We start from the raw sequence: 24,360 nt of genomic DNA, 5'->3' as shown, positions 1-24,360 counted from the left end.
GGGCTGAGCACCCTGCTTCCTAATCCTTCGTGTGCGCCTTGCCCCTGTTGGTAGATCTTAGGGCTTTAGAAAAACAAACAAGCCTAAAGTACGCCCATCCCTGCAGTGAAGTCAGAATGGCGGGCAGGCTTTGCTTCAGGATACACCTCGATTTCAAATTCCTTCCCACGGCTCCTGCGAAGCCGATCCGCCTTCGCCCCGATCCCTTGCCCCGTTTACTCCCACGAGGAGCAACTTCGTCAGCGCTCCTCTCCCCCTCGCCCGGTGAGATCAAGCAGACGGAGCAAAGCAGGCAAAACGAATGAAAGCCGCCCGAGCGGGGCCGAACACCAACTGCGCCGCACTCCATGTTGTTCGCGCTTTCCACCCGCTTCCGATGAACCTGGACTTACCCGCAAAGGACTCACGTGGCCTCTCCAGACCGGGCAACCCGAAGCGCACGTGATGCAATTCAGAGCCACAGAGACAAGGCGGGGCCAGGCTCGTCAGGTGACCCGCGGCTTCAGTGCAGTGATCTGCCGCAACCATCTTTGATACGGGCAAAGGAGTCCCGCCATCTGATCGCCTCAAGGCCATAGTTAAACACTTGGAGCTATTCTACGAAATGCTGTTCAATATCTACATGAAATTGCTGAGTGTGGTCATCCGGAGCTTTGGGGTGCGTAGCCATCAGCAAGCTGCTGACACGCAGCTCTAGTTCTCCTTTTTATCATCTGCAGGTGAGGCTGTGGATGCACTAAACCCCTTTCTAACTGCAACAGTGGACTGGATGAGGGCCAAAAAGCTGAAGCTCTATCCAGGCAAATCTGAGAGATTGCTGGTGGGTGGTCCCTCTGACCAGATGGGGTTGAAATGGGAATAATAGCTGGGACCTGCAGGTCTGAACGCATAAGATGGGTTCTAGCTTGCTTGCATTGGCTGCCTGCATGCTTCTGGTACCCATTCAAGGTGCTGCATTTAACCTATACACAGCTTAGGACCACAATAGCTCTCCCAACCATGATCTACCCAGACATCACACTTGATTTATTTTGTTTGTTAAATTTATATCCTGCTTTTTTCTCACAAACTCAAAGCAGCTTACATCATTCTCATCCTGTCTCAGCAACAACCCTGTGAAATAGGTAGGGCTGAGCAGCAGTGACTGGCCTAAGGTCACCCAGTTGGCCCCATGGCCAAGCAGGGACTAGAACCCAGGTTGCCTGAGTCCCAGAGTCTTGCTCTTAACTACTACACCACACTGGTTCTCACTGGGGCCTTCCTTCAAGTGCCAACTCCAAAGGGAATGCGGAGAGCGGCAACAAGGGGAAGGACTTTCTCGGTGGTGGCCATCCATCTATTGACCAGATAGTCCATGTCCTGGTATGTGTGTATGCCCAAAATACACAACAGGGAAGGCTTTCTTTTAAAGATTTACTCTCAAGAAGAACTGGCTACCAACAAATCATTCCATATGGCACACTTGAGCAGACCTCAGTTGGCCTTTTTATAAATTGATCATTAGAGGGCTACATGTAACACAGTTAACACTCTCCAATAAGTTATTGAAGCAAAAAGTTACAGTGGCATGATCTTTCCCGTTTGCATGCCAAAGATGCTACTAAGCTACTACACAGAAGAGGAGGAGGATGGGGTGGGCTGGTGTGAATTGCTCTTTGTCTGAGCGGCTGTTATCTGTCAAGTGCCAACTAGCTTTCTCTGGAATGGTGCCTGGTTAGTGTCAGCTACATTTCAAGGATGTACACATGCTGCTTTCTATAAAAGAGGGTATTATTCAGGGTAGGTGTCAATGAGTGAATGATTTAGCTAATGAAAGTTGTACCTATTGATTTGTGCATGATATCCATGCAATTAATTCCCCACTGCAACGTGGCTGGTTTCAAATCTGTCATCTTTGCAGCACCAGGTTAAAGACAGCCCCTTTTTTTCTGCCGTTTTAAAAACTTAGCCACTCAGAGGTTTGAGGGGGATCAACAAGAGTTTCACAGAGTCGCTCTTTTGTCATTCCTTGTTATTGTCTATTCTATTGTTTTAGCTGTTTAAAACTAATACTTTCTCTGATTTTATGGTATCTTTATTGCATTTTTAGCACCTGTTTTTATGGATTTGTGCATGATACCTGTGCAAGAGAGCATCTGAGAGAGCGTTGGCTCTGGAATGGTACAGAAATTAAATCATCATCCTGGCGATAGGAGTCTGCAGCCTTTTCCATTCCCTTTGCTCAACAGTTGTTTATGATTTTGCCAGCCACAAGACGACGTCACCAGTCACCGTTCACTTGCCCGGATTTAACATGACAGCTAAATCCAATTCCTGGCGAGGGTCATAGAGATAAGAATAGAGAGTCATTGCAGTGTCGATCACTGAAACAACCCGAGTTTCTCCAGTTTAGCCCTTAAAAAAAAAAAAAAAGCTTTGCCGGAAAGGAACCGCTGTCCTAAATGAATGGATATATTGAGAGTTTTAGTATAGCTGTAGCTGGGCATCAACCTGTCCACCCAAAACGTAGCAGTAAGAGGAATAATATATGAGGATTCTTTTAAATTCTAATCTCACTTTGAGTGAGAAAGGTTTTTACTTCTTCCAGCCTGAATAGAGAACTCCTCTCCAAATGCCAGTTTAATCTACTAGCCACATTTTAGAATAGGAGGGCTGAAAACGGAGTGGTTGAAGGACAAGGACTTAAGCACCTTCCGGCAGTGCAGTCCACTGTTAACCCAACCACGGACAGATCTCCTCCGCGAGAGTTGTGGGGGGGGGGATTAAATCTGCAAACTGAACCCAAGAATCTCAGCCTTGCATAGGTCTATAATTTAAAAGCGTATGAATCGGCTACAGGTGTTTTCTTTTTACCCGCCTCCCTTCGCCATACGTGGGGTTCCCATTGGCTCGGAGCGTGGCGAGCGTCGATTGGACCACGTCCTAGCGGCCGAGCGCGAGGGACGCCGAGGCGTACTGTGTGATTGGCGGGGACGCGAGCAGGGCAGGGCCTGAGTCGGAATTCCGAATGGCCCCGGCGCGGAGCCGGTAACGGGAGTGTGTCGGCCAGAGAGCCATGCCCAGTGCGAGCTCGGCAAGGGCGGTTGCCGAGTGAGAGCGGACGCGCGTGTCAGCCGCGGCAGGGACAGCGGGGCGCTGCTAGCGATGCGGCCTTCGCCTGGCTCGCGACCCCGTCGGGCCCCGTGGAGGTGGCTCTGCGCCGCCGCCAATCCGCTGGTCCTTCTGTTCCTCGTGCTGCCGCCGCCGCCGACTGTGGGCTCCCCTCAGGAGCGGCTCCGGCAGGCATGCAATACTTGCCGTGGCATCACCGAGCGATTCAGTAAGGTAAGACAGCGGATCCACGCCTGCTCCGCCTCGCAGATCCTCTCTTGCCAAACTTTGCAATCCCGCACGCGTCTGCTCAGAAGGAAGGCCTGTGGAGGGTGCTCCCAGGCAGGGGTGGCACTGAAACGCCTTTGAGGAGCAGTCCTGTGAAGGTTTAGCTAGGAAAAACGCCCTATGACTCCCAGCTTCCCCAGTATGACTGACTGGGGGAAGGGCAGGGATGCTGGGAGTTGTAAGACTTTTTTCCCGTCTGAGTCTGCAGGGTTGCATCCTTGCAGCTCTGCTACGTATATGCACGTGAGAATGCTTGTTAGTCTGTACGTGTAATTATGTCATTTAGTATGGAGTTACATAGCCATTCCGTGGAATCGACTGTGAATTTAACTTTTTTTGGTTTCTTTGTTTGTGGAAAACAAAATATAGTTATGTTCATAGGCACCATAATGTATGTGGCAAACTGTACTCTGTTATCATCATTGCCAAGTCCAGCTGTATCTAAAATTGTAACAAAAAAGTTATCTCATACTTTTTCTCTGGATTAATTACTCTGGAACAAGTATTCTCTCATTAAGTTCTTAAAAGCAAAGAATTAGTCTCATCCACATTGAAATTACATTGAGAAGGTGAAGAACTAGCTTTTTGAAAAAGTATAATCAGACAAAATTTCTCCTTATTTTTTCTCATTTAGGGATTGTAGGGAAAGGGCTACAATCTTATGACTGTATACCTGAGAGTCAATACCAATTACCTCAATGGGGTTCCTTTTAAGTAGATGCATATTGAGAGTTCTTAGCAACTTGGTCCAGCAGCAAAGTAATTCAACTCTGCTCTGTATACATGCTGTCAACTCTTTGTACTTGCTGCTGTGCAAAGGCAAACAATTACAGAAGTGAAGTAGCTTGCTGTGCTCAGTTTGCATTTCATTTTGGCTTAATCTGTGAAATACAGAAAACATATAAAATAACATGGATATTAGCTACAAATATAGAATCACTCATAGCTTTTTAATATATGTTGTTAATATTTTCATTTAAATTTGTTTCTTCTTTTTGGTTGTGAAGTACCAGTCAAACATTTTCATTACTCTCTTGAAATGTAAACTTCTTTCTGCAGGGTCTAACAGATACTGCAAAAAAGAATTTTGGAGGTGGCAACACAGCTTGGGAGGAAAAAACACTCTCAAAATATGAGTCCAGGTACGTGTGATCATTCTTTTCAAGAAGATGGTAACTTTTCCTATAGTTTGTAGGGTACCTGGGACTGGGTGAAGAAAGCAATGAGCATTTTAATTCAAAGGAAGTTGAGATGCTTCTCTGTGTAGAAATTAGAAACTACAATCCTAATAACCTCTAACTCTCAATACTGGAGCCCAATAGAGTTCTTCATGAAACTGAAGCATGGGAGGCTGAGGAAGACCTTGTTCACATAGTAGAGAGTTAAATGATGGAATTTGCTGCCAAAAGATGCAGTGATGGCCACTCACTTGGAAACTTGGAAGAGGAGCTTAGACAAATTCATGGAGGCTGAAGCTGTGCTGATGATGTGTGCCTTCCAGTATTACAGGCAATATCCCTCCGTTTTCCATGGATGGGAGTTTGCTTTTGTGCTGTTTACGAATAGAATGTCATTTTGACATGACTGACTAATCCAAAGTCCATATTCCTTTTTTAAAAATTTCTTGGCATTCTACATTTATTGGTTCATTACCACTTGAATTTCTTTCATGCACTTATACCACAGGAAACTTAGATTTAGAATAATACCCAGGGTCAGTTTTTGAAAATAAATTTAGCCCATTTTATAAATCTTGACTCATATTCTCCTTTCCACACTTTGATACATAGGTTTTCTAGCTAGCTTTAACAAATCAGGCAAACTATGATCAGCAATGTGAATTAAAAAAAACCAGGGTGATATGCATAGGATTTTAAAAACTTGAATTTGGTAAATGAGAAAATTCTTCAAAATACCTCATGTTAATTTTATGCCCAGTGCACCACAAAGATTTAACTTGAAATATTAAGAGGGGCAAAATGAAATCCTGTTTAATGTGATTTAATGCTGAAATAATGTAGATTTTTCTTGTCATACTTATCATAGCTTTAAACTAGTATCATGCATATAGTTAAAATTAAGAGAAAAGCAAATTGCTGAAAACTGTTGACGGACAAATATATTTTAGGTACCCAAAGAACTGCATGATCTGCTTACAGTCTTTTATTTGCACCTTTCAATTGTCAAGTTTGTCTAATACTGAACTTGCAAGTAGTATCTAGTCATTTTTACCAATGACCTTATGAAATGCAAATATTTCTGCAGAAAAAAAACACACTGGAACAGTTCCTATTTTGGAAGAGGTTCTACCCTACATCACTGTCTTGCTCCACAAATGGCTTCCACACTCTGCTTTGAAACCCTAGTGCTAACAAGTACAGTGGTATCTCGGCTCACGAACTTAATCCATTCCACGACTCTGGTCGCTACCCAAATTGGTCACAAGCCAAGTCAAATTCCCCCATAAGGTTCAATGTAAATAAGGTTAATCTGTTCTGTAAATATTTTTTTAATCACAGGGAAGACAGGTGTGAGTGCAGGCATGCTGGGGGTGGGGGAGACGGGTGCCATCACGGGCACGCTCGGGCGGGGGAGGCGGGCACGATCGCGGCCATCTCCTCCCCTCCGGCACAACCGTGATCGTGCCTGTGCAGAGAAGACGGGGGCGATTGTGATTGTAACCAATGTGGAGTTCACGACCTGAGTCAAAATTTTGCCAAAATTTCTGTTCGCGACCCAATTTGGTTGTGAACTGAGGTGTTTGTGAGCCGAGGAACCACTGTATTTGTCCAATGCAGATATCACAGCAAACTTTTGTTAGAGCAAACAAGGAAAGGGAGGAGGAAATTTGTGTGACACAGGTTAAGAAGGACGCACAAGCCCAGAAGGGGCTGCTGGCTTCTGTAATATCTGAACTGTGGATCCATCTCATATGTTGTGAGCCGCCCCGAGGCTTGTGAGGCTTCGGCGAATGGGGCGGCATAGAAATGTTTTAATAAATAAATAAATATGCAAAATAGAGCAAGCCATCGCCTGTGAGTAAAGTACTGTGTCCCGCTGCCCAGAGTTTTTGCTGCTGCAGCTGCCTTTATTGACCCACTGAATTGCTGTAAGACAGTTTTGAGAGTTTCAGTGGCTCTGCAGAGGATCCGTGCTCTAGAAGTTCTCGTACTCAGGTTAAAGCTGGAAGGAACAGAGAAAGGACCCTTTTATAGCATTGCATTTCAACAAGTCCCAACCAGACTCTTTTTGCAGAAGAAACAGTGTTCTTTCCAAGAGTGATTGTAACCTGAAGGGATGTAGTTCACAGCAGCAGGAAAAGATGGGAGAACATGGGCTATTTGAAATCTTCCCCTACCTGTCTCCACCTTTTCATGCGCAAAACCAGTTTATTCCTTGAAGGAACTCAATAGTTCACTGTTTGAGAGTGATCAGCTGATCTTTCAATCTGCGCTCTATGATATAGAAACCCTATCTCCAATGTTTGCCTTTGTAATTATTTTTGAACATTCAACATTATATAATGAAAGGTCTTTCTGAAACCACAGACTTTCCTTGCATGTGACCTTGCCAAGAGCATATTGAATTTCCTGTTTGCATGGGCACATGTAAACCAATTGCTTTTCTGAGCTTTATCAGCAAGAAGTTAATTGAAAGAACTAAGAAAGCACATTGGCCAGTATCCAGTACTGCTGATGTATCTTGTCTGGTTCTTTGGCACCCACGAGACTCACTACAAGTGCCACAGGAATAGGGCCTTCCCAGAGGAATCCCTGAAATACTTATCTTTGGGACTGGACAAGTCAGTAGAGCTCCTTTATGTGAGCCATTCTAGAAATGCCTGTAGTGTTCCAGAAATGAGTGTGCCAGATGAATTTTTTATTCCTTTAGTAACTACTAGATCCTGCTAGCACATGGCATTATCGGACACAGCTGAGTAAAAGTTGGCCTGCAACCTGGAAATGTACAGTCAAAAATTTCCCTTTGCACAGATCAGCTTGTCCTGTGGCACATGAGTCTCTGACATCACAAACCATTGCATCCAAGATGATAGAATCAATGATGGCCAACGAAACAGGCAGTTCACTTTTAATAATATCCATTTTGCCAGCAGGGGCCTGAAGAAATTTTTATCAGGTACTATTTGACAAATGTTACTACATGAGGAGTGTACAATAGCCCTTCCTTTGGAAACCATTCACTTACCATCCAAGCTATGATCTCTACCTTTAATATGCCATTATGCACTGAAACACTGAGTAAGAATGATACACTTGTGTGAAGGAAACAGTAATGAAACTCAGTTATTATGAATGATAGCTTTAGTTGTGTTTTCACTAAATGCAGCCAGCATATCTTGGTTTATTATGAATGAATCCTATCTTATTCTACATGAACTGCATGCCGATGTATGCATTCCATTCATTCTTGCTTTGGATCAGCCAGGCAGCACAGCTAGTTTAAGAAACTTGGCAGGTTAAAAAAAAGTCTTAAAAACAGATATTCTGGCTTCTTGTTTCTCTTACAATCCATTATTGTGAAGCAGGGTTTATTCTTGGTTTATAAACTGAGTTATTTAGGAGTGAGAAGCCAGGATTTCTTCATTTGACTCTCACACTGAAAAAGCAGAACTTGGTTTGTTTAGCATTGGCACTGGCAGGGATCTTGGGTTACTGTTCCACAGAGTTATTGTGGTACCCTGGCTTTCTGTTCCATGTAAGTTTTTTTAGTAGTTGCAGACTCTGTTGAAGAAAGGCAGAGCAAGCAAAATGGAAGCGAAGGAAGAAAATAAGGACTGCAAGAGGTGTAGTGGGAGCAACTTGTCATTTGAGTACTCATGTAATTAGTAAACATACAGCCAAGTCTTATGCAGACTTACTTCATTACAAGTCCCAATTTTGCTGGCAATAATTCCTAAAAACCACACAGTAGGATTACAGTCTTGAAAGTGCTATTGGTGCAGAACGTTTAAGCTACTTCACACATGTTTGCTTTAAAGATTTAAGACTTCAGATTTTCTGTTTGCAGCTCATGCAATTTCAGAAGCTAATTATAACCCCAATTTCAATTTTTTGGAGTTGTTTTAATTTACATTAAAGAAAACGCTTTAGGCCTACGCAACTGATTTCCCATAACTTGTTTTCATGCAGTGAAATTCGCCTAGTAGAGATAATAGAGAACCTGTGTGACAGTAGCAACTTTGAATGCAACAACATGGTTGAAGAACATGAAGAGCGTATAGAAACTTGGTGGTTCAAATGGTAAGTAATAAATATGGTAGAATTTATTGCAGTGTTCTCAGTATTGTATTTCAGAGAAGTGCAAGGTAAAGCTGGGATATAATTTTACTAAGCTGGACCTAAACCCTAACCCTAATACAGGGCAGAACTCTTGATATCACAACAAACATTTTCAGCATGCCAGCACCTAACCCTAATTTCATGCTGAATTCTACATGTTACAAGCTTCAACTGCAACCTTAGTAAACATGTTACAAGCCTGTTATAGCTCCTCTCTTTTCCCATTCTAGGCATGTTCTAAGGATCACACATTTTATAGGACCTTTTTCTTTTTCCCATTGTAAAGGCATTCTAAGAATCAAACACTTCAGCAAGACCATTTTTTCCCTAACTGTAACATTAACCTGGGCCTTTTGATAACTGTAATTTTAGGGTGAACTCATGACACAGTGTATATTTTTGGATTTCTACCTTGTTTTTCTACACAGCTCATTTTTTTTCTCCTTTGAAGCCTCACTTGCTTCATCCTGATCTTGGCTTTTCTAACCCTAATCCTAACCTAGATTATCTTAATTTCAGGCTTTACTCCGCATGTCACACAGTGAATATTTTCAAAAGGCCAGGTTTTTGAATATTTTTTTCCTGTACACTTCATTCTTTCTGCCCATTCTAAATATGTTTCAAGCCTTGGCACCTTCTCTAGGACCTTGGTGTTTATAATAGTAACCCTATTATGTTAACCAGGGTAAGCTATGTCTTACCCTGACTCTAATTTTTCACTGATTTTTGCATGCTATTAGTCAAATTTCTGAATTGCCATCTTTATGAATGATTTACTGCAAAGTGCATTTATTCTATAATTCCAAAGCCAATCCAAGCCCCAGCATCTTCCAGGGGACCCTGGTTTTAACTGCCCTAACCTTTGTCTTAACCATACCTCTAATTGAGGTCTGAATTCCTTATGCCACAAAATACATTTCCAAACTGCCAGATAGGGCTTGGGTTTTGACAATATCCATACCCTTGTATGTTCAAGGACCTGAGTGTTGTTGTCATGATGGCGAGAAAGTGAACTGGTAAGGGAAAAAAAAAAACCCCTTTTGTGCTACCTTTCTTGAAATAGTCTAAATGCATGGTTGCATTTGTTAACTGTAGGGTTAAGGTTGTGTTTCAGGTTATGGTCAGCATTTGAAATGTATCTTCCCGTTTACCCTTCTGTGGGCCTGGAACTTGCTGAGATGTAGGAGAAAAATCAAACTCCGTAAAATCCCAGTTGTGCAGGCTTTCCTTCATCTGTTGAAATGCATGATATTATTTATCCACACTAGGGTTTGGGTCCAGCTTCAGGGTAGAGGTACGGCTAGCCTGATCTTTTGTATGATTGAAGTGGGTGGGTGTCATTTTTAGATGATGTAGCTTAGTGACTTGCAAATACTCAAGATACTCAAATAGACGCTTAAGTAATCTGTAAGAGCCTGATAAACTCATTTTTTGGAGCCTGTCATTTATTCCTGAGGTTTTTTTTTTTACTGTTGCCACATGTGGCTAGAAGGTAGTGCTGCCGTCTTCCCTTATTTGGTGTCATCTAGAAGTTGTGGACCATAACACCCAACTTTGTTAAGCATTGGCCATGTTGGTTGGAGCTGAGATGATCTGATGTCAAAAACATACCAGTTTGGGAAGACTGTGCTGTTTTATTGTGCATGATAAACATTCTAGAGCTTTATTCTGTAGGATTCCATGATAAGGTTCTTATTAATTCCAGATCACTTCTGCTCCATTTGCAACTAAAGAAGACAGTTTGTCTAACCACAAGCCCTGACAGCTCCACCTGGGATTAGAAGGGCAAGTTGTTCTTCTTTGTATATCATCACTTAGCTGTAGAGCTTAAACACCAGCATTCTATCTTCAGTTACACCTGCAAAATTAAACATTTTGTTAAACTGTGTTTAGAAAACACATTTCTGTTCAGTAATTTTTTACTAAATTACTGTGCCATTTTTTAATCTGTGCTTGGTTTAAACAGTCCCGAGATTCTAGTAATGGGACAGTCTATAAAACCTTTAAATAAATAAATAAATTTATATGGAATCCTAATAGCATCAGTAGATTTTTTTGTTCCTGGACAGTTCAAAAGTATGGTAAATAAATATTATATAAATTCAGCTTTCTTTTTTGAGCCTGAAGCATAGATAGGTCAAAATAGAATGAAAACAGATGAGTACAACACATTTCTGAATGGGGCAGGAGTCTCATTGTATTTAAAATAATGGGATGGTGCACTTATTAATATTTTAAAGTGTATTGGAAATGGTATTTCATCAATAGATCTTGAACTGTGCACTTTAAACACTAACCAATGGTTAAAGGTGCAATTTCATTATATAGGTTATTACCCATTTCTTAAGTGTCTGGCAATAAAGATATTGAAGATAGCATCATCTCTTCTAAATATCTTTTTCTAGAAATGTTCTGAATGCTCATTCTCCACCACAAACATTTCCAAAACCAGAGGATTGTGGGCATACCCATCTGCGTGATTTGCTTTCTGGCAATAAAAAATGGCTGGTTAGATTGTAGACAATGAAGCTGTATTGCTTGTAACTACTTTTCTTTGACAGGATCATATGCATGCATTCCCATGCATGGGTGAGCAACCCCTGCATGCCTTTTGGGTTGTGACCAGGGTTAGTCTAACTTAAGGGCCTTTCATTCCAGTGGAAGTCCTCTGAGTATGACTAAAATTGAATACAACCCCTTGATGGAACCTTTTGGAAATTTCTTTTAGGTTCAAGGCCAAAGTTCAGTTGAAAGACCCTACATCCAATGTGCATACTCTTTCCCACCTCAGAATGTTGGCATGCTTGACAGCCTCACTTCTTTCTGACCATTACTGCGAAATAACTATTTCTGTGTGAATTAAGTATCATGAGGCAGTAGAATAGACCCTAATAACCTATAAGAGTGAAGGCTCCGAGTATTAAGAGTTTACTAATTCTCAAATTGAAGACTTGGAACTATTTCACTTACAGTGTAACCTGGATTCATTAGCTTAATATCTCCCACTTTCACTGTTATTTGATTCTCAAAATTCTCTTCCATTATTCCCTTTGCCTCAAAACACCAGAAACATGCTTTTTACTCCCACTTTCTTGATTTATTTTTCTCTTCCAGCTCCATTCCTGATCTTTTATACTCTGGCTGCTTCATTCAGCTCAGACAGCAAACTCAGAATTATGTCCTCACTGCCAAATCCAGATTCTCTTTGCCACCTTTCACATAGTTGATCAGCCTCTCTGACTTGACATAGTGGTTCCTTCTTGTGTACTTGTGATCTGCTTCCTTTCCCTTTCTTCACTGAGGTCTTTCAGTTTATGATATGGGTTTTTTCTACATGAGTGTAGAACTGTCAGCCCATGGGTCAAATCTGGCCTATAGGGCTCTCTAATCCCATCCATGGAGCCTTCGTGAAATTGCTTCCTGCCAACCGGGAAGTAGTCACTGTTATCTGAGAATGGAGGTAACAAACAGAGATTTCTTTGTGTCCTGCAGCCTTGAGATGGGCAGCTGCATGCAGGAGAATCTTGGCTGTTCTCTTCAGTTTCAGATGAGTGAAAATAGCAAGGATGTGAGTGGCAGCAGCCTGGTTACTTCACACGACATCTGGAGTCTTTGTGGGAACTCAAGAAGTGTGACCAGGTCATTTGATGCATGTCCAGAGTCTTTATGAAGAGGGCATGTGCTGCACAAAGAAGGCCAGTTGAATAATTCTCAAACAGTTAAGGTATCTTTTTTGCAAACGCCTCACCCCAGCAAGCTAGTTCTGTGCACCAAAAAAGGTAGGAGCCATAAAAGGTAGGGAAACAACTCTGATGCTTACGTTCTAGTACCAGTCTTTGGTCTCTCTTTCCTCACTGTGCAACAGTGGACCAAGGCTCTTTCCAGGAGAAGGTGCTTACAAGCTGAAGAGGTGGCAGAAAGGTCATAAGCCAGTACTGGAAATCAATGAGCAAAAGCAGCTCACTGTTAAAAATTACTACACTCTGTACTTGTAGTTCAAAGACTTGCCCTTTCCATTTGGATTCTTAATAGGAATTTCAATAAAAGTCCTTAGAACTGTGATCTTTATATATTCAGACCAAAATGTAATGTTCAGTATATATGTAAATGTATTCAGGAATCTTGTGTTCTAGTTCAGAAATGCATGACTTTATTTTTCAGGAAGAAGAAATATCCTGATTTGTTTAAGTGGTTTTGTATAGAAACTATTGAAGTTTGCTGTCCTCCTGGAACACATGGACCAGATTGTCTGGGTAACTAAACAAAAATAATAAAGTAGTGGCATCTCTTTAAATTAGTAGTATGCAGAAACTTTAATTGAACTGATGGTATCTTTGTACCAGCAGTGCTGCTTTCTGCTAAAAGTTAATCATGAACTGCAGTCCTACCAGTAAAGTTACCACATGGAGAGTGTGTAATAGCCAGTTTCATTATTCAAACTTAGTAGAATACTAAGAGAAGGTCAAAAGCATCAGGGAAAACAAGCAAAAAGAGTTGCGGAGAAGGCTGATATTTGTACCAGTCTAGCCACATGGAAATTATGTATAAAGAAAACTGGAGTTAGGATTTTGGTTCAAGGGGGCTTTGTTGGACTGGTAGCCAAATCGTTTTTTTCCTCATCTCCTGTATGAATTTTACAGAAAATGCTTCCCCCAGGATTGCAGCCTGTGAATGGAGTCACCCAAGTTTATTGGAGAGGAGTTGGGATTTTTGTATGACTTTTATTAGAAGCAAAGATAAACCCACTCAATAGGTTTATCAAGACTAGGGGTGCTGAACCTCAGGCCCATGGGCCAAATTTCACATGCCTGAGGTCCCAAAGCAGCCTACCAGGGTTCCCCAGATAGGCCTTTCTTCTTCTGTCCAACTGTAGTTGTTTGGTGATTTTCCAGTTTTTTCCTCTCCACTCTGAAACCTTGAAAAGCCTTTCCTATGGCTTAAGTACGGCCAATAAGTACTTTAAGATGGAATATATAGATATTTTAGGCTCCTCCCTTTTTGTCTTTAGCCACGCCTACCCCTGGAATGTGGCATCTGATGTTCTCTGAAATGAAATTCAGCCCCTAGCCTGAAAGAGGTTTGACACCACTGAAAACAGAGGGTTATTATGATTAACTGAAATGATCAATAGGCTTGACTGCTGTGAGAAAAGTGCTAAGAAAATAAATTATTTGCTTTTAGTTTGAAGAAATTTTAAAATCATGGTTTGTGTAATTTAAGCTTGCCGTGGGGGATCGGAAAGGCCTTGCCATGGTAATGGCCATTGTGATGGAGATGGCACCAGGGGTGGTGACGGATCATGCAGCTGTAAAAAAGAGTACAAAGGAGAATTTTGCTTGGACTGCTCTGATGGCTACTATAGCTCCCACAGAAACGATACACATTCTGTCTGTACAGGTATGAGCCCTCTATTTCCTTTAAATGTTAACCTGGAACCAGAGAACGTTAATAACTATAGATCAGTGGCAAACATCCCCTTTCTGGGCAGTGGTAGCTGAGCAGCTCCAGGCACTCTTGAATGAAACAGCTTATCTAGATCCATTTCAAACAGGCCTCAGGCTTGGTTTTGGAATGGAAATAGCTTTGGTTGTCCTGTGGTATGACCATTGCTGGCACAAAGACAGGGAGTGTGACCTTGTTGATTCTCCTGGACCCTTTAGCGGCTTTCAGTACCATCAGCAATGGTAACCTGGATAGACTGGCTGGGCTAGAAGTAGAAGGTGCAGGTGAGGCAGTGGCTGCTCTGTATCAGTGTCTGGGCATGGCAATGGATTGGATGAGGGCCAGTAGGAACTCAATCCAGGCAAGATGGAGATGCTGTTAGTGGATGGTTCATGTGTCTAATTGGGTGATCTTCAACCTATTTTGGATGGGGTTGCACTCCCCTAAAAGCACAAGCTTCGTAGGATTCCATGGAAGGTCGCTGGGCGCTCAATGAGAGATCGTGGAATGCACACACAGTGTTTTCACATATATTATAATCTATATTATATAAATACTACATTTGTGATATAAACACATGTGGACATGAAAGTTATTCAATCATTTCTATAATGTTTGTATATAATAAATTTATCACGTAATTCTATCTCCTGCCCCCTGCTCAAATTCCTCCTCTCCTTCCAATGGTAGGAGGACAGGAGTCTCCCTTAGGACCTAAGGCTTAGGTTCAGTGTGGGATGACTGGCTGTTAATCTCTCCTAGCAACCACTCTCTAGCGTTTCAAGTTAATTTTCTCCCTCCAGCCAGAGTTGACGGAAGTCTCTTCGAACCGCCCCTCAAAATTAGGAGTGCAATTACCAACCCACCTCCCTGGGTTGGCACACTAGAGCTATATGAGGTTGCACATGTCATCTCTGGCTGGGACTGCCTCCCACTCCATCGAATGTGTCATCATCATGATGCATCAACAGCAAAAATAGAAAACATCTCATTCTGGTCGAAGATTAAATCTGTGTGTGCTTATTTAAAGTTCAACCCAGAATTATATATTTATGCATCACAGTACAAGCACAAGTTCCCCATTAAAGAAGTAAATATCATTATTTTAGATTTAGGGCAATATTCTGTTCATATTACTTTGATTTATCTTAACAGTTTTCAGTAACCATACTATTCAACATGGTCAATATTTTTTGTGTTGTATATAGTACTAATTAAGATGTATTACCAGCCTCTATGTACATTAAGTCCAGGTCCTACCTTTATCATAATTTTTATGCAGGGGTTCCCTCAGGCATGAAAATTATTTCAAGGATTTCTCCAAAGTAAAAAGGTTGAGAAAGCCTGCTCTAGAGAATCAGAAACATTGTCAGTGCAACTTAACCTTATGTGTGTTTAGCCAAATCTGGAAAATTTTCCAGGAAACCCATGCCACTGACTTTGAGATGGGAGGTGGAAATAGAAAAAAAAAATCCCCTTACTCTCTGAATTCCAAACTTAGCTACAAGGCTCTTATTCTTGACTTGCTTGATCTTTCAACTACAGATTCTAGGGATGAATAGCAACATTTTGCTGCTGGTCCCCACTGGTTCTGTTGCAACTGAAAACTAACTTTTGAAGCATTGTATAAAGAACTTTTCTGCAAATCTTTCTTCTCTCGATAGCTTGTCACGATTCCTGTAAAACATGCACCGGTGCAACTAATACAGATTGTAAGGATTGTAAAGAAGGTTGGACCAAAAATGAAGAAGCCTGTGTGGGTAAGGCCACCTGAGACAAAACTGTTCATGATAAGAGCGTAAGTTGCATCTGGGCCTTGAAAGCACTATATTTTGTTATATTTGTGTTCCTGTTGTAGCTTGAACAACTTGACATTCCTGATCCAAAAAAAATAATGGTTTTCAGTTTGTCTTTTTAAGTAATTATTCCATTAAATTCTTGTAATGTTTGGCCATCCTTATTTTATAAGGTGGTGGCAGGTTGCTCTGAATACCAGTTGCTCTGTACTTTCATTTCATTAGAACATATGTGGTTCAGTAATCCCTGTTGTATGCCCTTTTTCCACAATAGATCATGCCCATTCACATTCAAACATGGAATATCGAAATACAGCATTACAACTGAAAACAATTAAAAATAGATCAACAAATGCAAATTAAAATCAACAATAATAACCACAGTATTAATGCTAGTTAAAGTTAGCATACTATATTTACAAGGGTATATTCATAGTATATGTGCATAGTACAATCCTTATGAAATACATAATAATGAAATATACAAGCAAGATCACAGTGAAACAAAAAGCTAAAGTTAACCCTTCTAGCACTAGCAGGCTGCATTGGGATAGCACTCATGCTTATTGCTTGGCTTAAATTATTTCACAGTTCATGATGAACTGTGTATTTTGTCGAGGCTGGGTGGGCTCACATAATGTTAACCTCTTCCACTCCTCTCTAATCTGTGAAAATATGGCTTGCCTTCAAACTAGAATCCGAAATCCATTTCTCACCCATGGAAGTAAATAATGGTTGCCACTTTGGATGTAAAAGCAAAGTATGGTTTGCCCAAATTGGGAGGCAGGAAATAGGAGTGCATGAGCCGGAGTGCATGAGCCTGTAGGATATATATGTAACTTCTACCCATATTGCTTGTATGGTAAGTGCCATAAGAACAAGATCCCAAGCTATTGGTAGGTTGAGTAAGCATGAGTTCAAGAAGAGGAACCTAATGGCCTGGGCTAGCCAGTGCAGGGGAGTTAAGGAGTGAATGATGAAATTCTTGCAGAAGGGAAGCCATGGAGAGATTTCCTTTGTAGTCAAAACTGGCCTTGCAAGAGATGGCTATCGTCCCAAGCAAGCACAATTAGTTAACTGGAGGTGAGGTGAGGAAAAGAAACCTCAGCCACCAGGAAATTACCCCAGCAATAGCAGACAGCAAACTGGCAAAGGACACACCTTTTACCCACAGAAAACAGACATTGTCAAGGAGCAGCTAGCAATGAAGAGATAACTAAGGTTGTCAAAGCAGTCAGACGGTCAAGTCAGTAGCATTAGTCTGACAAACAGTAGGAGCCTTCCTGCTTCCATAGAAGCAAGTCCAGAGAAAAGAGTATAAGAACCAGAAGCTTAATGAATTGTAGGGGCACATACAGGAGACAGGCAGGAATGCGCATCCCTTGCATGCTTTCTGCCTCCACAAGGGACCACTGTCAAGAGTTTGCCTTTGTTCCATGAGCTTTCATAGACTTCTTCTTGCTTTGCAAAACAGGGCCAAGGAGAGCAGGAAGTCCTCAAATGCTAGAGGGACAAATCCCACTAAGGTTCATCCCAGGTCTAATGTTGTATATCTGCATTACTGTAGGCAGGAGCACATTCCCCTCAGCAGCACATACTAGACATCAGCATAAGATCCCAAGCCTCTTGGGGCATCTGGGAAGGTAAGCACCCCACCCTTTGAGGTGTGTTGCCCCCTCCCCCAAGATTACCTGGCATAGCAAACCACAAGGCATAGCATACCACAAGATTATTTGTTTGTTTGTTTGTTTATTTAGCAAACTTATATGCTGCCCCCTTCGCATAAGCCTCGAGGCGGCTTACAAACATAAATAAATACCACCAATACAGTAATATAAAATTGGAGACATCCTGGCCAAAGTTGTTAAAATCAATAAATAAAATCAACAGTTAAAATGACGTTTAAATAAAAAGGTGTGACCTAATCTATTTTGGGGGTCCAAATGTGTTTTAAACTACTGTCCTACTTCTTGGGGTCATAAGAATAATACAGGCCTTCCTGGCTGGAACGCAGAAGGATCCATGCACATCCATTTTCTTAGGACTGCTGTCCTTTGTAGTCTTTGAAAGGCTGTTCCTAGAGGCTGAAGGTTCGTGTGGGTGAAGAATCATTCAGGGTGATACCGGATGTGGCATGAGTGGTTGTAGTGAGGAAGAGAAAACAGACAGTGCTCCATATCAGCTGTTTGGAGTTTGAACTATTCCGTTTTTGTTCCAATACTAACATTTGATTGTTCTAAATTGTTTTTTTCAGATGTGGATGAGTGTGCTGTAGAAGACTCTCCATGCCGTTCTGACCAATATTGTTTAAACACAGAAGGCTCTTTTTCATGCAAAGGTTGCCGTTTGATAATATGTATAATTTAGCCTTAACTTGTAGAGTGTTTGCTTTTGCATAGGCTAATACAGTACCAGATTTGGGGCTTGAAAGATGATTACTGACTTCATAACCATCAACAAACTTTGCATTAGAAAACACACCATGCTTTGTCCTTCATAAATGTTTCTATAGTCTATCTCCAATTTTAGTTTAGAACAGGTGTAGACAGTCAGTATCCACATGTTTCGGGCTTTGACTCTCCACATTCCTGACCATTGACCATGCTGGCAGGAGTTTCTGAGAGTTGAAATCCAGAGTATCTGGAGTTGTTCTTAGTGCCCACACCTGATTTAGAATGATACTTAATGACTGGACATTTTAAATAGACATCTTTCTATGGCTAGCACATGAAAGTATTAGGCTGTGACAAATTTACACAACACTTTCCAGATAAAATCAATTGTATCATTGGATGCCATGGTTGATATACACCTGGATTTAATATAATAGGATTTATATAATTTGATGTAATAATGGGAAATAGGGATTTAACCTCTCCCAGATGGGCCTATACTTCCCCATTTGACTGGCCCTCACACTGTGTGTGTACTCTGGACTTTGGCTCTGAACCTAGGGATGACTTACGCAGCCACACTAGTTACTTCCCATTTGGACTGCTGTAATGTGTTATACAAAGATCAAATCAGTCAATCCTAAAGGAAATAGACTGTTCTTTAGAAGGACAGATACTGAAGCTGAAGCTCAAATACTTTGGCTACCTAGTGAGAAAGACCTTGATGCTGGGAACCATTGAAGGCAAAGGAGAAGGGGACAGCAGAGGTTGAGGTGGCTGGACAGAGTTACTGGAGTGGTGGGCGTGGGGTTGGGTAGACTCCGGGAGGCAGTGGAAGGCAGGAGAGCTTGGCATGCTGTGGTTCATGGGGTCATGGACCGTTGGGCACAACTTTGCGATTGAACTTGGTGTTCTACAGGGGTCTGTTTTCAAAACTTTCAGCTGAACTTTCAGCTGGTCCAGAATGCGATGGCCAAAAAGGTGACTAGGACTGGTTACTGGGAGTGTGTGAATCCTTTGTTATGGCAGACTCCTTGGCTACTAGTTTGTTTTTGGCCACAATTCAAAGTGATATGAAGTTCTAATTGGCAATTTTGCCCTTGCCTATTTTATCTTAAAATAAGATACCCTCTTCCCAGAAGGGAAAACAGTGACCTCTAACATAACGGGGGGTGGGGGGAAGGATATATGAAAGCAACACAGTAACTGGAAAGGGAAAGAGTTCCGTGGCAGATAACTGGATCATAGAAATGTAATCAATGTATTTTTTGTATTGTTATATTTAATGGTAATTTATTATGTACTATTGTATTTCAATGTATTTTATCATGTTGTAAGCCGCCCCGAGGTTTCGGCAAGGGGCGGCATAGAAATGTTATAATAATAATAATAAAAAAAAAAAAGACAAAGCTGTCGTGATGGGTGGAAGACCAAGAGAGAGTGTTAGAAAGCATTGAGAAGATTGACATCTCCAGGGAAGGTAGTAAAAGCAGAATAGCCTAGTCCTCATTCAAGTGTCAAAGCATGAGAGAAAGAGGAGATGGTACCCAGTTGGAAGGTAGTAATGGGAACAGAATAGAGCTTGGGGAGATTTCTGAGGAAAACAGAAATGTAAAATGAATGTGCTTTTAGCAATGTTTCTCTTGTCTACAGTTAGTATTCCCCATTATGTGCTTATCTTGCCTTTCTCCTGTGAAGAGCCAAGGCAACTTACAACTGAAAGTCTTTCTCCCTGCAGCCTACCTCCTTTTCCTTTCCCAGCAGATCAAGGGGAGAGGCTTCTAACTACAGTCCTTTTTTTATGTTGAAGCTGGCCAGCCAGGTCTGGTTTCTGAAACAAAGAGCATTATGTTAAAAAAAAAAAAAAAAAAGCAGGAAACATCCATCGCGAACACTAGACATTACTTAATGGGTCAGCTCCTGACCTGGCGATAGGCTGAGCAAGCTATGTCTCTTTCCCTCTGACCCTCCCAGTTCTACAGGATCTCCCCTGCTCCCCAACCAGAGATGGTCTGGTCCTTACCAGCTGCTTATCTCAAAACTCACCAGCCTTTGCCTTTCACCCCAGCTCTTTCTCTAGTTCAGTTTCAGAGCCTGAGGTATCTATCTTGAAGAGCTGTATTCTGCGACAGGAGTCCCAGACCCTACATCTTACCATCTATTTTATCCTCACAACAACCGTGGGAGGTAGAGTAGGCTAAGAGTTAGAACTAGCCCAAAGTCACCAGTGAGCTTTATGACTGGGTGGGAACTAGAAGCTTGGTCTCCTGAGTCCTGGTCTCCTGGACTAACCACTGTACCATGCTAGCTCCAGTTGTAATTTAAAAAGTCAGGAACCTTTTCACCACCTCTGCATCATGCAGGCTAACTTCAGAGATACGTAGTTGACTAGCAGTGCAGTAGAAATGTACAATGTTAAATTGCACAGGTTTTGATATGAGAAAATACACATGGGAATTGTTCTGTCTTTTTTCTTGTACAACTTTGTTTTACGTGTGAATGTAACCATTGCCTTCTTTGTAGTTAAGCATCTGTTAGTGTTATTTTTTCCCTTTCTAATTAGTCTTCATCGTCATTACAGTGTTTTAAAAATAATCCAATTTGCATTTTTGTGTTTCAGCATGTGATCGTAGCTGTTTGGGATGCACAGGAGAAGGCTCCAGCAAATGTAAAAGCTGCACATCTGGCTATGAAATGAAAGATGGAACATGCACAGGTTAGACTTTTACTTTACATTTCTAAACTCATAGTTTAATTTTCATGGAGGTCTGTTGGTTGCTTTTTTTGGCCCTAATTCTCAGTCCTTTAACAACTTAAAATGGAACTTGTCTCCCTCTCTCAACAAAACCCATTATTGTTACTTTGCAGTGGCACTTGTGAATTGGACATGCAAAAAGTACTTATATCAGCACTGCAGCTTATATGGAATTTATCATTAATTTTAAATTAAACTGTAAAAACTTGAAAAGCTGTTGCCGAGAGAAGTAATACTCCTTGAAGGTTTTTATTTATTTATCTTTGTATGCGACCTTTCAACCAAATGAATCCTATAGTGGATCACAGGAAAATGGTGGTGCGGGGGATGACATCCCAATAGAATTGGTGGAATAAAATTAGTAATGCAAAACAAGGCTATTATTGTGAAATCAGCAATAAAGCAGTAGTTGGAAAATAGTAAAGACTCAGAATTTTGAAAGCCTGGAAGAATGAATGTCTTTTTTTGCACCATAAAGGAAAACTTATACATTATGCAAGTCTTTCTTGAGAACCCGTTCCATATGTCATTTTAAGGATTCTAACCATCTGAATTTTTAACTCTTGCAACTCAGATGATGCCTGCAAAACATAACAGCAATATAGATTTCATGTACTGTGTTTGTATGATGGTTCTTTTAATATGCCATAGTTTGTAGCAGATGAAATTATGACTGACTATCATTTGATGAGAAATGGGGTAGTAACTGCTCTTTCTTTCCAATGGGGTAATTTATGATCTGCATGATTCTTGTCAGTGGGATTTTTTTGTGAGAAAATTAGTTCAATTCTATTTCTCCAGAGGTGGTGGTGGTGGGGAGAGTGCTTTAAACCCTAAATGTGCAGGGAGCCCTTGCTTTAAAAAACAACACAGAAGAAGACAACTTGGGAGAATATGCTTGTCTGTACATAATAATAAAATGTAACTTCTAAAGACATGTGTAATCAAGAAGCAAGAGGAGTATTAGTAGCATTTATTTTCATTCACTTTCTTAGCACTTAAATTGAATGTCTTTTTAATTCCTTGCTCATTTTTTAAAGATGTGGATGAGTGTTCGCTGTCAGAAAAAGTGTGTGTAAGAGAAAATGAAGACTGTCTTAATACTCCTGGTAGTTACAGATGTGCCTGCTCAGAGGGCTTTCAAGACCAGGATGGAGTCTGTGTTCCCACACCCAAAGCAGGTGGGTGACTGCTTTTTCACCATTTCTTGGTGAGAGGTGGAAAGGGAAATCTGGTAAATTCAACATTACTGCAGAACTACTAATACATGCCAAGTATTCAGTATTCTTGTATCTTCAAAAGGCATTAATTCTGAAGTCTAGGGTGTCTAATTTTGATATTTGACATACTTGCTTGTCATCCTGTTGGTATAATGTTGTGAACAAGGATGTTAAAAACTTGGTTCTAAGTCCTCATTTAGTATGAAGCTCACTGGGTGATGTTTAAGCCTGTCAGTCTAACCTACTTCATTGAATGTGTTGAGGCTAAAGTGGGCTGAGGGGTGTGAGGGGCAGGGCAGGGGGGATCAAGAATGAAGCTACTGAAGGTGGGATAAAAAAATTAAAATAAGAATAGGTTTCCCCATTCACTTCTTTTTACCTTGGAAGACACTGATTTTGAGAATTATTTGTGGTTACTCTTGATCAGCCTTACCCAACTTGACGCCCTTTAGCTGTTCTGGACTCCCATGCTCACTGTGGGATGCTAGGACTTAAAAGTCCAACATATCTGGAGGGCACCAGGTTGCAGAAGTCCAGTTCTCTGTAATCTAAAAAAATAACGAAATTTAATAACCAGTCCAGTTTCTATCCTTGGCAAGGCTAGATTTTTGCCCTTGATCTATTTGATATTTCTGTAGTTTTAAAATATGGTAGTATTGCATATTCAAAAACTTTAGTGGCTTGGACCCAAGTGCTGTGCATTATGTACTTAATGTACATGGAAGCTTTTAGCTCCTTCTTCCAGCATGCCCATACAAGGGTAGACAGGGGGACCATTTCTGTACCTCCCCATGCCTGCATAAAAATGCTTTGCACACAAGTATGGACCTCCCATGAACCCAGTCAATATCAGAAATGTAACTGGAGGGGGTGTTTTGATTTAATTAAGATTCATTACTTTTGACAGAAGAAGAAACTCTAACAAATTCATCTTCGCCTGATGTCCATGAGGACTTATGATCTACATTCCAAGAAAAGAGATGTGGATATCTAACCCTTAAGTTATTGGACTGAAGAGCCACTACAAGGGCAAGTTGCCAGTATGACTCCCCTCAGGAAAAAGGATGATGGATCGCCCTTAAAACTGCATTCCTTTATTAAATATAAACAGTTGCTACTTTTTTATACTGCCATTAAACTATCTTAGTAGAACTGATTGGAGACAGAAAAATTACACCTTTTCAGTGGATTTGATTAAATCCAACGATGTATTGCCCTCTCTAGCATTAATTATACCTTGTGGAACAATGAAAAAGGAAAATGCATTGGCAAACTAAATGCCTTTAGATGGAGATGGCTTTTCATTGACTAGAACATATCTTTTTGATGCTGGCAAAAGGAGGATTTGGTGTTGTTTTTTAAGTGTAAATGAAAACTGAATGCCAGGTATGGCATTCAATAAAGATTTATTTTGGCTGCTTTGTACTTTGCATGCTTTGTTGGCATTGACTATGCATAGCAACTGTAGATAAATACATTTTCCCCTGTCATACAGATTAGTTGGTCTGGAGTAGAGGAGCTGGCTTATCTTCCTTAGCCTTTGCAAAGCAAGGGAGAAGGTCATTTTTATCTCAAAATTCAGTTTTCTGTGTTTTTTAAGGGATAGTGCATTTAATGCCCCATAAATTGGAATTCTACATTTTATATACCAGAAACAGAAGAGGGTAACATTCTGCTGGATTAAGTATCCTCTTACCCAGTAAAGGCAGAGAAATGTTAAACAAGAAATGTTTAGAAACAAGCATTTAATTTTACAGAAGCACAGAGCAACTTTATGAAGATATAAAATATGTTGATCAATTATCTTGTAAAGTTTATTTTCAGACATATTTTTGTTCCTGCAAAGGCATCTCTCAATAGATGGAATGTGAATAGAGGGTAAAAGCAAAAGCATGGTCAAACAACGTTGGAAAACATTCAGAATGTCCAGTGGAATACCGAGATGTAGAGTGCTTCTAATTTTGCACAGATGTTCACTTATATATAATCTGATTTAATTTGTTTTTGTCCTCTCTTTCCTTGGATAAGCTCCTGAAGCAGGCCCATGTATGTTTTTCAACACCAGAACACATAGGG

At 41.0% G+C, this 24,360-nt stretch overlaps 2 protein-coding genes across 5 annotated transcripts in view; one reads left to right on the top strand and one right to left on the bottom strand.

The window, feature by feature from the left end:
• ALG12 (ALG12 alpha-1,6-mannosyltransferase) overlaps positions 1 to 2,226 on the bottom strand; it is a 31,761-nt gene extending 29,535 nt beyond the window's left edge. For 3 of the 4 annotated variants that reach the window (XM_044423489.1, XM_044423492.1, XM_044423493.1), the window contains exon 1: positions 2,120 to 2,226. In XM_044423489.1, the coding sequence (XP_044279424.1) occupies positions 2,120 to 2,135 (16 nt within the window). In that variant the 5' untranslated portion in view covers positions 2,136 to 2,226. Of the gene's footprint in view, positions 1 to 392; positions 402 to 2,119 lie in introns of those variants that run through there. The other variant, XM_044423490.1, reaches the window with a different exon arrangement.
• A 776-nt stretch (positions 2,227 to 3,002) lies between these two features.
• CRELD2 (cysteine rich with EGF like domains 2) lies at positions 3,003 to 23,709 on the top strand. The gene is made up of 10 exons (XM_044423504.1): positions 3,003 to 3,324; positions 4,438 to 4,520; positions 8,529 to 8,639; positions 12,840 to 12,931; positions 13,899 to 14,075; positions 15,785 to 15,880; positions 18,171 to 18,254; positions 20,930 to 21,025; positions 22,105 to 22,245; positions 23,192 to 23,709. The coding sequence occupies exons 1-10, from the start codon at positions 3,145 to 3,147 to the stop codon at positions 23,242 to 23,244; spliced, it is 1,113 nt and encodes a 370-aa protein (XP_044279439.1). The 5' UTR covers positions 3,003 to 3,144; the 3' UTR covers positions 23,245 to 23,709.
• The last annotated feature ends 651 nt before the right edge of the window (positions 23,710 to 24,360 follow it).

The sequence above is a fragment of the Varanus komodoensis genome, unplaced genomic scaffold (assembly GCF_004798865.1).
Source record: "Varanus komodoensis strain SLA01 unplaced genomic scaffold, ASM479886v1 scaffold13_3, whole genome shotgun sequence".
Taxonomy (NCBI): domain Eukaryota; kingdom Metazoa; phylum Chordata; class Lepidosauria; order Squamata; family Varanidae; genus Varanus; species Varanus komodoensis.
The sequence above is the reverse complement of the archived record's forward strand: the minus strand, read 5'-3'. Positions and strand labels throughout refer to the sequence as shown.

What these genes read in the sequence shown, in the direction of transcription:
- CRELD2 (XM_044423504.1), top strand. Translation starts at nt 3,145, where the DNA reads ATGCGGCCTTCGCCTGGCTCGCGACCCCGTCGGGCCCCGTGGAGGTGG. An exon ending in TACACATTCTGTCTGTACAG is followed by an intron (nt 14,076 to 15,784) that starts GTATGAGCCCTC and finishes TTCTCTCGATAG; the next exon opens with CTTGTCACGATTCCTGTAAA. An exon ending in AGGCTCTTTTTCATGCAAAG is followed by an intron (nt 18,255 to 20,929) that starts GTTGCCGTTTGA and finishes TTTGTGTTTCAG; the next exon opens with CATGTGATCGTAGCTGTTTG.